The sequence below is a fragment of the Narcine bancroftii genome, chromosome 5 (assembly GCF_036971445.1).
Source record: "Narcine bancroftii isolate sNarBan1 chromosome 5, sNarBan1.hap1, whole genome shotgun sequence".
Classification (NCBI taxonomy): domain Eukaryota; kingdom Metazoa; phylum Chordata; class Chondrichthyes; order Torpediniformes; family Narcinidae; genus Narcine; species Narcine bancroftii.
Window position 1 is genome coordinate 189,117,963 of NC_091473.1, and position 15,834 is coordinate 189,133,796.

General features: G+C 42.5%; 1 protein-coding gene across 1 annotated transcript; it reads right to left on the bottom strand.

Moving 5' to 3' along the window:
* Window positions 1-10,040: 10,040 nt before the first annotated feature.
* LOC138765422 (probable G-protein coupled receptor 139) lies at window positions 10,041-14,719 on the bottom strand. The gene is made up of 2 exons (XM_069942463.1): window positions 14,671-14,719; window positions 10,041-10,957 (listed from the first exon to the last, which is right to left on the bottom strand). The coding sequence occupies exon 2, from the start codon at window positions 10,878-10,880 to the stop codon at window positions 10,041-10,043; it is 840 nt and encodes a 279-aa protein (XP_069798564.1). The 5' UTR covers window positions 10,881-10,957; window positions 14,671-14,719.
* Between the last annotated feature and the right edge of the window lie 1,115 nt (window positions 14,720-15,834).

Genomic DNA, 15,834 nt, shown 5'->3' on the forward strand with positions numbered 1-15,834 from the left:
CAGTTCCCTGAAGGTGGATAGGGTAGTGAAGAATGCTGTTCCTTATAAATCAGAGCACAGAGGGAAAGGTTTAGGAGGGAATGCTAAAAGTGGACAAGGCATTGGTGTGATTACAGTTGGAATAATGTGTTCCATTCTGGTCACCAAATTACAGGAAGGATATGAACAAAACTGAAAGAAGATTCACGAGATGATCCCTGGGTTTCAGCATCCAGTTATAGAGAAAGGTTAAAGCAGTAAGGGCCTTATTCCTTTGAGTGTAGAAGGCTGAGGTGGGCTGCGAGGAGATTAGATAGAGGATTTTGAAATGTTGAGGGGGATCGATAGAGTAGATGTGGATGGACGTTTTCCATTGAAGAGAGGGGAGGTTCAAACCAGAGGACATGGGCTGAGAGTTTATGGGGAAAACATTTTAGGTGCAACACAAGAGGGAGTTTCTTTACTCGGAGAGTGGAGTCTGTGTGGAACGAGCTTCCAGTGGACACAGGTACAATATTATCTTTTAAGAAAAAAATTGGTTCGCTGTATTGATGGAAAGGCTATGGAGGATGATGGGCACAGTGCAAGTCAGTGGGACGAGGAGAATGCAAGAGTTTCAGCACGGACAAGATGGGACATAAATGGCCTGTTTCCGCGCTGTAATTGTTATATGGTTATACAGTTACAGTTCTGGGCCGGAAAAGACAAGGGCAATCCTAGGAAGCGCGGCTTTGTTAAACACTCTGGGTCAAACCTCTGCCTATTTGACGTTGTTCATTGCTCTGCTATTTTAACTTTGTTAACGAATATGGAAAGTTTCATTGTCCTCACCAGGATTTCCCTCTGACTAATCGTCTCAGTTAGAGACTGGTTTAAACAGAAAGCATTAACATTTTGATACGTGTGGTGATACACCACTAACCTACTGCAGGGGGCGCCCTGTGTACCTGCAGGAAGAGCACTGGAGGACAAGACAGCACCTAGCCGGCTGTCAATCAGCCGACTTGAACGGACCAAGCCCCGCCCGGTCGGGTGCTAATCACCCACCCGGATATAAGCGACATCCGGCCCCTCCAGGTCAGCCACTGGGTGTTACAGCTAACTGCAGCAGGGACTTTAAGTGGAATAAAGCCTGTTGATCCGTCTTTAAATTTTGTATCTGCTTTTATGAACGACAGCGCGCCACAATACATCACCTCATTTCCAATACGTCGACCATCTGAAGGAACTGGAACACTCAAACACATGCAGATCCCAAAATAATGCAAATGGTAAAAGCACCTGAGAAGAATGAAGTCACCAGGCGAACGATCCGGCTCAAATCAACAAAGAGTTCACGCTCAAAAGAAGCAAACATCCCACATGATCGATACGCCCAACTGGAGAGATGGGCTGCCAAGGCAGATGGAAATACGGACAAGTGCGAGGAGTTGCACTTTGGAAGCACTGACCAAATTAGGACATGACACGGTCAACAGTGGTGCACTGAGGAGTCCAGGGGAACACATGGATCTGGGAACACAAATTCCTGGATCGGGGGTTAAGGGGAGCTTTGGTATGTTGGCCTTCACATAGCAAATTATGCAGTCGAGGAATTGGGAGGTTATGGAAAAGATGAGGAAGATACTTGTGAGGGTAAATTTAAAGCGTGGCTCCTTCAATTTCCAGGTAGTCGAGGCCTGGCAGTGCGTGAGGCAATGTGCACCACTCTTGTTTGAACATTTTAATTTTCAAACAAACATTATAATTTGTTTTAACAGTCATGGATCATACAGAGTCTATTTTTATCCCTTACCTTCGTACAACTGGAAGTACCATCAATTAAATCATTTGGATAGCAAGATAAATCACACCCCATATTCTCCCCTCCCCTCCCCTCCCAATTTATATTTACCCCCTCCGCCCACCCACCACCCAGGGCATCAATAACCAAGCTTTTGACGCCAACCCAATGCCCGGCACCCACCACCATTTTGAGACGTGCGTAATGCTCCCATCTACCAGTTGTATCTCCCGCCCTTCCTTTGAGCACCCGGTATTCATTCTTACTTTCTAATATACATTCTTCTTCTTTGGCTTGGCTTCGCAGACGAAGATTTATGGAGGGGTAATGTCCACGTCAGCTGCAGGCTTGTTTGTGGCTGACAAGTCCGATGCAGGACAGGCAGACATGGTTGCTGCGGTTCCAAGGGAAAATTGGTTGGTTGGGGTTGGGTGTTGGGTTTTTCATCCTTTGTCTTTTGTCAGTGAGGTGGGCTCTGCGGTCTTCTTCAAAAGAGGTTGCTGCCCGCCGAACTGTGAGGCGCCAAGATGCACGGTTTGAGGCAATATCAGCCCACTGGCAGTGGTCAATGTGGCAGGCACCAAGAGATTTCTTTAGACAGTCCTTGTACCTCTTCTTTGGTGCACCTCTGTCACAGTGGCCAGTGGAGAGCTCGCCATATAACACGATCTTGGGAAGGCGATGATCCTCCATTCTGGAGACGTGACCTATCCAGCATAGTTGGATCTTCAGCAGTGTGGATTCGATGCTGTCGGTCTCTGCCATCTCGAGTACTTCGATGTTAGGGATGAAGTCGCTCCAATGAATGTTGAGGATGGAGCGGAGACAACGCTGGTGGAAGCATTAATCTTTAAACATTAACATGATGAAATAAAAACACACATATCCCTCCTCCATCGATTTCTTCACGATTGCAATAGTTACTGTCCTTTTTAATAGTTTATTTAAAATTTAAAATCACTTAATATAACAGAACTTACTACATATTAATATAGACATAATCTGATTAGTCATTTATATAAAAAACCCAACCTCCCCAACCACCCCACTAATACCCTCCCTCCTCCCTTCCCAACCTACAAAGAAAGAAAAAGATCATAATCTACTACAATCACATTTAAACATTCTGGCTGCAGGAATGGTGGCACTGATCGGAGCAGAGTGAGATGTCACAGACAATACCCTCCCCACGATCGCGAACATTTTCAGGCAACACTACCTTCAGAGTGCAGCAGAAATCATCAAGGATCCACACCACCCAGCACATGCTGTGTTCTCTCTGCTGCCATCAGGAAAGAGGTCTCAGTATCACAAGACTCGCAGCAGCAGGTTCAGGAACACCTGCTACCCTTCCACCATCAGACTCCTCAACGACAAACTCAATCAGGGATTCATTTAAGAACTCTTATAGCATTTTATTGATTTTTTTTGTCTCTCTATATTGCACAGTCAGTTTATTTACATTTCTTTACTTGTTTTCGTTTAGTATGGATTTTATTATGCTGGTGATTCTGCCTGGCTCTCAGGAAAATTAACCTCAAGGATGACATTAAGAATACACATGACTTATTGGCCCAGAAAATGGACATGGTAGAGAATTTTAGCAGATGTAATAATGTAAAAATAGTGGACCTGAAAGAAGGCGAAGAAGGGGCAGATATAAAAGGATTTATAAAAAGATGTATCCCCCAGATCTTGGGAGTCGAGGAACTCCAAGAAGAAATTGAAATTTAAAGAGCCCACTGAGCACTGGCGCCACGGCAGAAACCACAATCCATACTAATAAAAATATACAACGAGGGAGAAAATATTGGAACTGGCAATGAAATTGTGTGCGGCATCCGGCAGTGTTGAAGATGTTCATCCCTGGTGGGAAAAATAGACTGTTTTCAGATCCAGAGAAGCTTGTCGTTTTGTAGACCAATTACCAACTTAACAACAAGAGGATTAAAGAAAATAATAAAAATTCTGTTAAAATAAAGTATATAAATAAGTTGGAATGTTAATAGTTTGATTATAGACTAAGAAAAAAAGAAGGATAAAAATTATTTGTTATATTTTTAAGAATAATGTATAGTGATTTCTCAGAGGGGGCTGGGGAGGGGGGAGGATCTGCCCACTATGAAATCTGTTGATATTTGCAGTACACCCCACAACCCTCGTAGAAAATGGAGTTGTCGCTGCCTTGTGAGGTGGCAACGGCAACACAGTAGGGGGGATTTAATGTTGTTTTCTTTAAAATTATTCTTTAATCTTCCTATTATTTTCTTACTAATTGGGTCGTCGCATATTGTAAAGACAATCTAAAGAGTGATTTTGGAGGGGTTGAAGAGGTGGGATATAGGTGAAAATGGATGGTTAAGATAAATACATTGAAATATATGACTTAATATTAATGAAATGCACCATCAAATTAAGAGTAAAAAGTTACTGATATTACTTAAAAGGGAGAAAATAGACATAGCATTTATACAAGAAACACGCTTAATTGAGTTAGAACATCTCAAACTGAAGAGAGACTGGGTAGGCCATATAGTTGTAACGTCGTACAATTCAGAATCCAGGGGAGTGGCAATATTAGTTAATAAGAAATTGCCAATTAAGGTAAAGAAAGTAATAACAGACCCAGCAGGTAGATACATAATGATGATGTACGAAATTTATTCAGAATCTTGGAACTTGTTGAAGATTTATGCACCTAATGAAGATAACCAGGAATTTGCACAGGACTTTTTTTTAAAAAAAAAGATAGCAGATACACAGGGGACATACCTTACTATAGGGAAGACTTTAACTTTAGCCTTCACCCACCAATAGATGAAACTAAGAAGACTACTACAAAAAAATAAAGCAGCTAATTTTACATTGACGTCAATGCATGATATGAAGATAATTAATAAATGGAGAAAACAACATCCAAAAGAAAGGAATTATTCATATTATTCAAACAGACATAAAACCTATTCTAGGATTGATATGTTCTTGTTGTTGGCACAAATTCAAGGGAGAATTCAAAAGACCGAATATAAGGCAAGACTTTTATCGGACCACTCACCCTTGTTATTGACAATCGAGTTAGAGGATATTCCACCAAAACCATATAGATGGAGGTTAAACCCCATATTGTTAAAGAGGCAAGACTTTTGGGAATACATAGAACAACAAATTAAAATATATTTCGAGACAAATTCAAATTCTGTAACAAATTTATATTATGGGACGCAATGAAGGAATTTATTAGGGGACAAATAATTAGTTATACGTCCAAGATTAAAAAAGAATATGATTGGGAAATAGAGCAGATGGAAAAAGAGATAGTAACTGTAGAGAAAGGTTTAATGAGAAGGGAAGGTATAGAGAAAAAGAGAGAATTGACAGAGAAAACATTAAAATGTTATACACTGCAAACATAAAAAGTGGAAAAATATTATGAAAACAAAGCAAATATATTATGATTTAGGAGAGAAAACCCAACTTGGAAACTAAAAACAGAACAAACAACAAAAACTATCATTGCTACAAGGAAGGTGGATAAACAATCTCATTTCACCTATTAGACATTTATGGAAATTTTTTAAAAATTCGATAAGCAATTGCATCAAACCAAAAACCCAGGGAAGATGTCAAAATAGATGAGTTTTTGTCAAACATTTGATTACCTCAATTACAATTGGAAGATCAAAATAAATGACTAAAGCCCCTGACAATTATATAATAAATGATACACTAATGACATTACCCAATGATAAAATGTCAGGTGAAGCTGGATTCTCTACAGAGGTTTATAAGGTATTCAATAATCTATTAATTCCGCCCCTTTTAGAGGTAAGGGAACAGGTGGAAGAGACCCAGAATTTGCCTGACTCATGTAAAATGGCAATAATTACAGTAATTCCAAAAACAGGAAATGACCAGCTGTCACCAGCTTCATAGATACAAATATCTTTACTAAATACAGACTACAAATTAATTGCAAAATTACTAGTGAATAGATTAACAGAATTGTGTACCAATATTAATGATGCTAGGTCAGACAGGATTTGATAAAAATAGAAGAGTGGAAGATTATATCTGTAAATTTATTAATTTAACCCATACACCACAAATAAATAAAACACCAACTGTGACAGTAGCTCTAGATGCAAAGAAAGCTTTCAATAAAGTGGAATGGACTTTAAAAAGTACTACAGAAATTAAAATTACCAGAAAAATGAATTAATTGGATGAGAGCACTGTATAATGATCCTTTGGTAAAAGTGGTAATAAATGGATATGTTTCAGACCACTTTAAATTAAGTAGGTCAACAAGAGAGGGATGCACATGATCACCTTCCCTGCTTGTTTTGGCTATAGAACCATTAGCAGAGCTGATAAGAAAAGAACCTATGATAAAGGGAATAAAAGTAAAATAGGAAGAATTTGAAATTAGCTGATTTGCGGATGATATTATAGTATATTTAACAAACCCAGAGAAATCAATCAAAAGGATTTATACAAAATGTAAAAGTGCCCTTTTAAATGGCAATCACAGGCCATCTGTTACCTAGGTATCAGGATAGATAATAATTTAAATCATTATATAAATTAAATTGACAACTCTTAATAAAGAAAATACAGGAAGTCTTAGAGAAATAGAAGGATTTACCATTAACTCTTAATAGGAAGAGTAAACTGCATCCAGATTAAGGTATTTCCATGACTACAATATCTGTTCCAAATGCTACCAATTCCCTTGACAGGCAGAATATGAGGTGAGGTTCCTCTGGTTCACATTCCACCTGACTCTGGAAGTGGAGAAAGCCTAGGATGGAGAGGGACCATCAATTGTCTGCTCATATCATCTGACCCCTGCTTATCTTATCCGACCCCATTACTTTCACCTGCCATGAAACATTCCAGAATCAGAATTTATTGTCATGAACATGTCACGAAATTCGCTGTTCTGTGATAGCATCACAGTATAAACCACCTTACAAAATAAATGAAAATAGTGCAAGAAAAAGTCAAAGTAAGGTCGTATCTCTGGTTCACTGATCAGATTTCAGATTTATTGTCAGAGTACATACATGACATATTTTTTTCCTGCGGGCATGGCAGAATTACCACTAGTTAGTCGTGCAAAAAATGCTACACACAGCGTTAACATGTAAACAAAGAACTGTAAACAGATAACGAATGTAAACAAACTGACTGTGTAATGCAGAGAGAATAAAAAGAAAATCAATTAAGTGCACAAGTAAGAGTCCTTAAATGAGTCCCTGATTGAGTTTGTTGTTGAGGTGTCTGATGGTGGAGCGGGAGCAGCTGTTCCTGAACTTGGCGGAGTGAGTCTTGTGGCACCGATATCTCTTTCCCGATGGCAGCAGCGTGCACTGGGTGCTGTGGGCCTTTCATGATCGCTGCTGCTCTCCCATGGCTGTGTTCCCTGCAGATGTTCTCGATGGTGGGGAAAGTTTTGCCTGTGATGTCCTGGGCTGATGGAGGGCTTTATGCTTAGAGGTATTGGTGTCCCCATACCAGGCTATGAAGCAGCCGATCGGCACACTTTCCACCACACCTCTGTAGAAATTGACCAGGGCTTCTAGTGTCAAACCAAACCTCCGCAAACTCCTGAGGAAAAGGAGGCATTGATGTGGTTTCTTCACTGATCATTCAAAAAACTGATGCCGCTGAGTCCTCATCCTTGAGTACGTTTACCCCAATGGTAGCAGAAAGAAAAGGGCATGGCCTGGGTGGTGGGGGTCCTTGAGTATAGAGGTTGGTTTCTTGAGACACTGCCTACTGTAAATGCTCTTGATGGAACAAAAAACGTTGCCTGTGATGCCACATGCTGAGTTGATGAACCTCTGGAGCTTTTTTATTGACCTGAATGTTAGTATCTCCGTACCGTGCAGTGATGCAACCAGCCAGGATGTTCTACAGTACAGCTACAATACACCTGTAGAGGTTTTCGAGAGTCTTCAGTGACATACCGAATCTCCTCAAAGGTATAGCCGCTGGCGAGCCTTCTTCGTGATTGCATTGACATGGAGGCTCCAGGGCAGACCCTTGGAGATGTTGATACCCAAGACTCTGAAGTTCTTGACCCTCTCCATCGCTGACCCCTGGATGAGGACTGGTTCATGTTCCTCTGATTTGCTCTCCTTAAGACCAGAATCATCTCCTTGGTTTTGCCAACGTTGAGCACAAGGTTGTTTACAGGTCACCACTCAGCGAGATGATCTTTCTCCCTCATATACACTTTCTATCTGCAAATTAGTAGATAGTAGTAGAATTGCTCCCGGCCACAGAATCATGGGTGTAGAGTGAGTGGATCAGTGGGATAAGCACGCATCCTTGATGTGCGCTTTTGTGGATGGTCAGTGAGGAGGAGACATTGTTTCCAATTCATACTGGTCTTCCGATGAGGAAGTCACGGAAGGCACTTGCTCTTTCAGTTCTTCCCTCACCATCGTCCTGGGACCAAAATGACCCTTCTGTTTGAGGCAGAGATTCAAGTTCTCTTCCTCTAACTCGTCTATTGCTTTTGATGGTCTGGATTTGCCCTCCTCTATGTCGATAAGATCAAGTGCATATTTGAGGAGCATTTGGTAGAACATCTGCGCTCGAATAGCAATGGCCAACCTACTCTCTCGTTTCATGGCGTTTCAATGGCCTTTCCGATTCCCACACCAACCTGCCCATCCTTGTTTTTTTCCACCACAATAAACGGAAGACATTCCATCTATTTCGCAAGCCGATGGTATGAATATGCATTTGCTTTTCCGTTGCATTTAACACCAGGAAAATGGTGGAAAGTCAACCAAAAGCTCACCAACCGAGGCCACATACAGCATTAGTATATAAAGTGACGGCTTCTGGTTGTGGATGCTGTAGCGTTGCGCTGAAGGGTCACTGATACCTGACACTGTAGAAAGAGACCCTAACCCAGAAGTTGTGGGCAGCGGATAAATGGGATCAGTTAATACACTGGACAACAAAGATATTTTTTCTTCCTGAACACTTTTGGGGGTATTTTATGGATTTGTGGGATCTTGATCAAGAAAATCGCATTAAAAGTACTATCGCGTACCGTTTTTTAGATACAACCTATTTTTGTGATTTCCTGTCGTATTTTAAATCTGATTCAGGCATACAAAAACCATGAAGTTCAACGAGTCATTCAAAATTCATTTTCTGCATTCGCACTTCTTCCCCGCTGATCTTGGCGCAGTCAGTGGAAGAATTCACCAGGACGATGCCACCGTGGAAAAGCGGTATCAGGGCAACTGGAATCCATCGACGCCTGCCGACTATCGTTGGACACTGACAGGAGAGGCATCAGATGCTGAGTACAAACGAAAGCCAGCGGCAAAACAGTTGAACCTACTCAATGTGTTTATGCGATTAAACACGCTAAATTAAATAAAAATTAATTTAATGTTTTTTCCAGCTTCCTACGTGATACAGCAAATCTGAAATGATCTTTGGGTTCAGCCTGAATTTGCCTATCATAATCCCCAATCTCTTTTCCGGAAGCAACCCTTTAGAAAAAAAAATGTTGCCCAGTGTTATAATTAAATCAACCCACAATTGAGGAGTATATTTCACTCAGCATTTGCTATTAAATTAAATCCAGGCATTGATGTGGTTCCGACTTTGGGCGGGAGCTATGGTGGTGATTCGGTGGTCACCACGAAGCTCAATGAGTACCAATCTCCGTGGTGGAGAGACAGAATGATTCAAGGTTCAAGATTCAATTTATTGTCATGTAATAAAGACAAGAGCAATATTACCCGAAATTTGTTTTTGTCTGCAGACGGATGCGCCATCGGTAGAAATTGCCTGAGGACTCCTCCTACTCATCCAGAGTCCGTGGATTCACCTCCAGCACTGCCACGGCCGAGTCCAGACCAAATCACTGGCTCCCCGATCCAAACCTTAGGAACCCTTCAGCTCCCTCGCCACCCTCTCACATAACCCGGTACCTCTTCAGCCAGTCTCGGGACTGCCTCCAGCCCTCCGCAGCCCATGGCGAGTCCCTTGACCGCAGTCTCTCCGCCACCGACTTGGGTCCCTTGCCTCAGAATCGCCCTCGGAGCCCCTCATTGTTCGACCGCTGTGGTCACCGTTCCGCGGGCGTCCCTCTGCTTCTCCCTCTCATATAGTTCGGGGGTGGTGGCGGTGGTGAGGGGGGGAGGGTGATGTCTCCCATTTCCGGTGCCCTGCCACGACCCTCTGCAACCCTGCTGCCAATCATCGGCGCCGTGAGCTTGGGCGCAGACCCCAAATGTCAGCACTAAGATAACCTGAGGTGCGTTCCTAACGTGAGGATAAACTGAAACAGTGCAGTGACTTGATATTTTAGCGCGATCTTCACCTGCTCCCTGAACCTGGCCTGGGTCACTACGTAAACAAATGTGTTAGTGCAGCAATTAACGTTCTGCAGTAAAGATCCCACCTGTAAAAATATAAATTCCGAGTCAGACCACTCGAGCCCGTTGATCTGATAATAGACAAAAAATATAATGCTCGTCGACCACAGAAGGATGAAGGTGGCGGAGAGGGCGAAGAGCAAGACCACCGACCTCCTCCTGCTCTCCAGCTCCGGATCCCTGCGCTTCTCCGCGGGGCTCGGGCCCCTCAGCCTCTTGCGCACTCGGCCGGCCGCCAAAACGTGTCTGGCCGTCAGGGCGTTGAGCAACAGGATGGCAGAAAACGGCAGCAACGGTGTTAAGACGGTGTCAAACCAGTCAAAGCGCACCCACGCCGGCACGGTGAAATAACTCGGCTTCCAGCGACAGAACCAGGGGACGCGGTCAATGATCTCTCTGGGTTCGTAGGCAAAGTAAAAAGGGATGTTTTTCAGGCAGAAGAAAACGCCGGTCGTTGCAATAACTGCCGCTGCGGTTTGACCGGTGCAATATTTGGCCTTCAGCTTCTGGGAGCAGATGGTGATGAAGCGATCGAAAGTGAAGGTCGCGGTGAACCAGACTGAGCAGTCAGTGGCTACGCGAGGGAGGTTACGGACAACAATACACACGGGCGTGATGTCCAGGAAACTGACCGGGAAATAATAATAATTAATTTGCAGCAAAATGACCTCGGTGACGATAACCAGGAGATCTGCCGCTGCCATGGACAGCAGGTACCGTGTGGTGCAGGTGGAGAGGCCGCACTTTCCACGGGACAAGATCACAATGGCCACCACATTCACTGGAGAGAGAGAGAGAGACAGGGATAGAGAGTGAGATTTGCATTCTTCGGTCAGCTGTGGCAATAAACTTTTAGAAAACATTAATGACGGCCTGCCAGCCAACCGTTTCAAGGTTCCTTTTATTGCTGGGTAATCTAATACGCACAATATACTTTAATTTTTGCCAGTCACAAAGACAGACCAAGAGCGCCCGGCGCTTCCTGTAACGAAGATTTCGCTTCCTGAACAATTTTGGGTGTATTGTATGGAATTTGGGGCTGCTGGTCACGTAAAGCATCTTACAATTTTCCTATCACGTACCTTTTAAACAACATATAACTTACTGCTGTGATTTGCTGTCATATTTAAAGCCTACTAGTATATTGCCCACAAATCAAGCTGTTTTGGTCAGATCAAACATGCCTGGGATTGTCTCAGGTTTGGGCATACTTAGTATGGATAGATGCAGACGGGCTATAAAAGCAGTTCACATATACAGATGCGGTGGATTACCATGTAACCGTATAATAATTTACAGTACAGAAACAGACATTCTCGGCCCTTCTAGTCTGCATCGATTTACGTGACACTACACTAGTTCCACCTTCCCACTTCATTGCCCATAATCCTCGAACCCTCTCACATCCATGTATTCATCTAACCTCCTCTTAAATTACAGAATTGCCCCTGCCCCAACTACCTCTTCCGGAAGATCAATCCACTCAGCCACCCTTCTCTGAGTGAAGAAACATCCTCTTATATTACACCTAATATTTTGCCCCCTAACCCTTAACTTATGAATGATCCCTCGTTCCAATCTTCCCTACCCTCAGGGGAAAGAGCCTATTCACATCTACTCTCTCTATTCCCTTCATAATTTTAAACACCTCCATCAAATCTCCTCTCAACCTTTTATGCTTCAACAAATAAAATCCCCACCTAGTCAATCTTTCTCTGATTTCAAGATGCTGCAATCCAGACAACTCTTTCGTAAACCTTATTTGCACCCCCTCTACTTTATTGATATCCTTGCTATAATTTGGAGACCAGAACTGCACTTTATATTGATATAAATTGAACGCAAGTTGACGCACATATTCTTCAGGCACAGTGAGCGTGCTTAACAATAGCATTTATGAACTTCAGGAAGCTTCCATTCAGCAGAAATATCTCAAAAAATGTCGCAACAGCTACAATATATTCTTTTACATTTGTGGCAAGTTTACGCTGAAGGGTGAAAGACACAGCACAACTACACTTATTAAGAAAGCCTATGAGCAGTGTGAAATCTCTAGAGAAAAAAGACAGACAATCCCATACTAATACATATGATTACAACGTGAGAAGAAATTAATTAATATATAGGTGAAAAAAGTAAGGATATCAATAAAAGCACCATTGTGAAAAAAATGTTGTTACCTATGAACATTGGCAATAAAATATTAAATATGTGGTATGATAAAGGTACAAGATATATTAAAGACTGCAATGCGGAAGGGTCTCTTACGTCCTTTGAACAACTAAAGCACAAATACGGAGGTGGGGGAGGGGCAATGGACCTTTTTTTTTCCAGCTTAGATCGTTCTTAAGATAAAGATGGAGACCAACATTGACCCCACCTGGAATTAATGAAACGGACGAACTGTCTATTTGGAGAATATATCCAAATTTACAACAAAAGTGTACTACGCTCTCCAGAGCGAAAGTGCAAAACCAGGGTTGGAGAGGTCAAGGGAAAGATGGGAGCTGGACTTGGGGATGGTGATTTCAGAGAGAAGCTGGTCTGATCGGTGTAAGGACAGCATGACATCAATTATAAAGGCAAGATATGGATTTATTCAACGTAACTTTTTTACACCAATTATATCTTACCCCACCGAAATTACACAGATCAAAAGCAGAAATATCAGAGATGTGGCTCTGAGCCAGGAACCTTTTTTACGTGCGACTTGGTCGTGCGTGAAGGTAAGACCATTTTGTCAAGAAACTGCAGAAAAATTAACCAGGATCACAGGAGTGGCCTTTACGGGCGACCCGGAGCTCTACCTATTAGGTAATTTCATGGAAAAAAGCCACACATTGAATAAATATCGAATCTAATTTATAAAAATAGCACTGGCGGTAACAAAAAAATGTATCGCGATCACTTGGAAGACCGAATCCCCTGTAACAACAGCATGATGAACAGCTATACAGGCCATATCGGCCCTTCTAGTCCGCATCAATTTAAGTGAACTCCACTAGTACCACTACCTGCTCCCTGCTCATAACCTTCCAACACCCTCACATCCATGCACTCCTTTTAAATGGCAAAATTGACCCTGCCTCAACCACCTCTTCCGGAAGGTCATTCCACTCAGCCACCACTCTCTGAGTGAAGAAGCTTCCTTTTATGTTACTTCTAAAGTTTTTCCCCCTAACCCTTAACTTTTGACCCCTTGTTCCAATCTCTCCTTCCCTCAAGGGGAAGTCCCTATTCATATCTATTCCCCTCATAATTTCATATACCTCTATCAAATGCCCCCTCAACCTTCTACGCTCCAATGAATAAAGATATTTTAAAAGAGATGTAAGCTCTGACTGTGTGAGGATCTGTATGTGTGGAAAGGAAGAGGGAGGGAGGGGCTGTTTTGCTGCTGTTCGTAAGAAAACGTTATTGAAGATTTTAATTTGTATATTTTTGAAAGAAAACTAAAACAATTTTTAAAAAGCCAATGAGCTCTCATTCGGTTGTAAAATTAGTGATAAGACAACTCCTGGACCCCTCACATTCGTTGTGTAACATGTGGAGTCAACCTGAGCGTTTCGCATTATGCGATTAAACTGGCTAAATTTAATAAAAGTCATTTTAATGTTTCTCCAACTTCCTACACGATACAGGAAATCCGAAATTACCTCTGAAGTTGTCTATCGTAATCCCCAATTTTCTTTCAGGAAGCAAATCTTTTGAAAAAAAATCGTCGTCCCGTGTATTGCTCCCACTGCTTTCCCTTCCCATCCTCGTCTCCAGAAATCCCGTCTATTTCTTCCCGATTGTTCCTTCAATTAGATAATAAGTGAATTAAGGGACATGGAGAAAAGTTAGGTCGGTGGAGATGAGCTTATCATCAGATCACGTTGAATGGCGGATCAGGCTCAACGGGCCAATTGGCCGACTCCTGCTCCTGTTTCGTATGTTATAAAAGTCCTCTGGTTCCTCCCGCAATGGAATTCCACGTAGATAAGGGGAAACAGGGCGGGGACTGTCACTCTCGTCAGTAAATTGTAATCAATGGCATTTGACATTGGACCTCTCTCTCGGTCAATCCTCGTTAATAGCTGATGGCCTGAAATATGATCCGAATGCTTTGTCATTGATGATGTTCACGTCATCTTTAGACATACATACATATAGCACGGTAATAGGCCAATTCGGCCCACCTACAACCCCCGGTACATTATGAAGGATGGGAAGAAATCGAAGTCCCTGGAGGAAACCAGGCAGACTCGGGGAGTACGTAAAAACTCCTTACAGAGAGCGCCAGGTTCGACTCCGAACCCCGATCGCTGGCGTTGTAACCGTGCACCCCCCCCCCACCCCCCACCCCCCACCAAGTTAGTTAAATGGGAAGTTTATTTTAGATAGAAAGGTCGTCTCCGTGACGGCCAACGACCAGACGAATCGTGACACCACAAAAGAAGCAAATCCTGGTCACTCCTGGGCCACGCACCATTCATCGTGACGTTCACTTACCTGGAACCCCGATCAATGCAATGAACAGATACAATATTTTCTCCACGGTGCGATACGTTTGCAGCATTTTCTAAGCGAGCAACTGTTCGGTTGAATCAATAACTCGCTGATTTAATTCTTGCAGAGTTTTATACTCCTTGCCAGTTCACAGAGAGCTTTCAGATTTCATCATACATATATTTTTTTTTATTTTCAATTAAGATGAACAAACAGGTGACATCAGGGGATTGAAATCCTTGGTGTCATGGGTTATGTTTTGTTCAAAATCTTAATTGCGAAAGTCTGCTTGATCGAATGGATGAACATTTTGAAAACACAATTCTTTCAGAATTGGGGATATTGTTTCAACATTTTCTTTGTCTCAAATAACCCGTCTGATGTCCTCCACTCAGTTTCATTCAACAATGTCATTCCAAATAAGGCACAGGATCAAAAGGGAGCCATTCAGCCCATCGAGGCTGTCCCGCCATTTCATCATGAGCTGATCCATTTTCGCACTCAGTCCCACTGTCCATTAACCTTTGATGCCCTGGCTCATCAAGAATCGGTCAGTCTGGGCCTGAAATACACCCGATGACCTGGCCTCCCCAACCGCCTGTGGCAAAATAATCCACCCATTTACCACCTTCTGGCTGAAGAGATTCTAACGCAGCGGCTCTCGGCCTTTTGAAAGTTTGAAAAGCACTGTTTTAATCATACCCAATTGACTTGTTATGTGCACAGTTTCATAACTCCAAATGAAATGGGCCAATGACAATTTTTCTCAGGCAAATTATTTCAGTAACAAATGGGTCTAGAGCAGTGGTTCTCAACCTTCCCCTCCCACTCCCACATCCCACCTTAAGCAAACCCTTACTAATCACAGAGCAACAATGGCCTAGGGATTACTTAAAGGTTGAGAACGACTGTTCTAGTGCATCTATGTTATAAATGGATGCCTTTCAATCTAGATGTTGTGCCCTATTATCCAAGAATCTCCCACCATGGGAAACAATCTTTCGACGTCTACTCTGTACATGCCTTGCAACAGTCAAAATGTTTCAATGAGATTTCCCATCCCCATTCTCCTAAATTCTAACGAATGCAGGCCAAGACCTGTCAAAGAGTCCTCATATAATAAATAACCCTTGATTCCCTGAATCATCCGAATGAACCTCTTTTGAA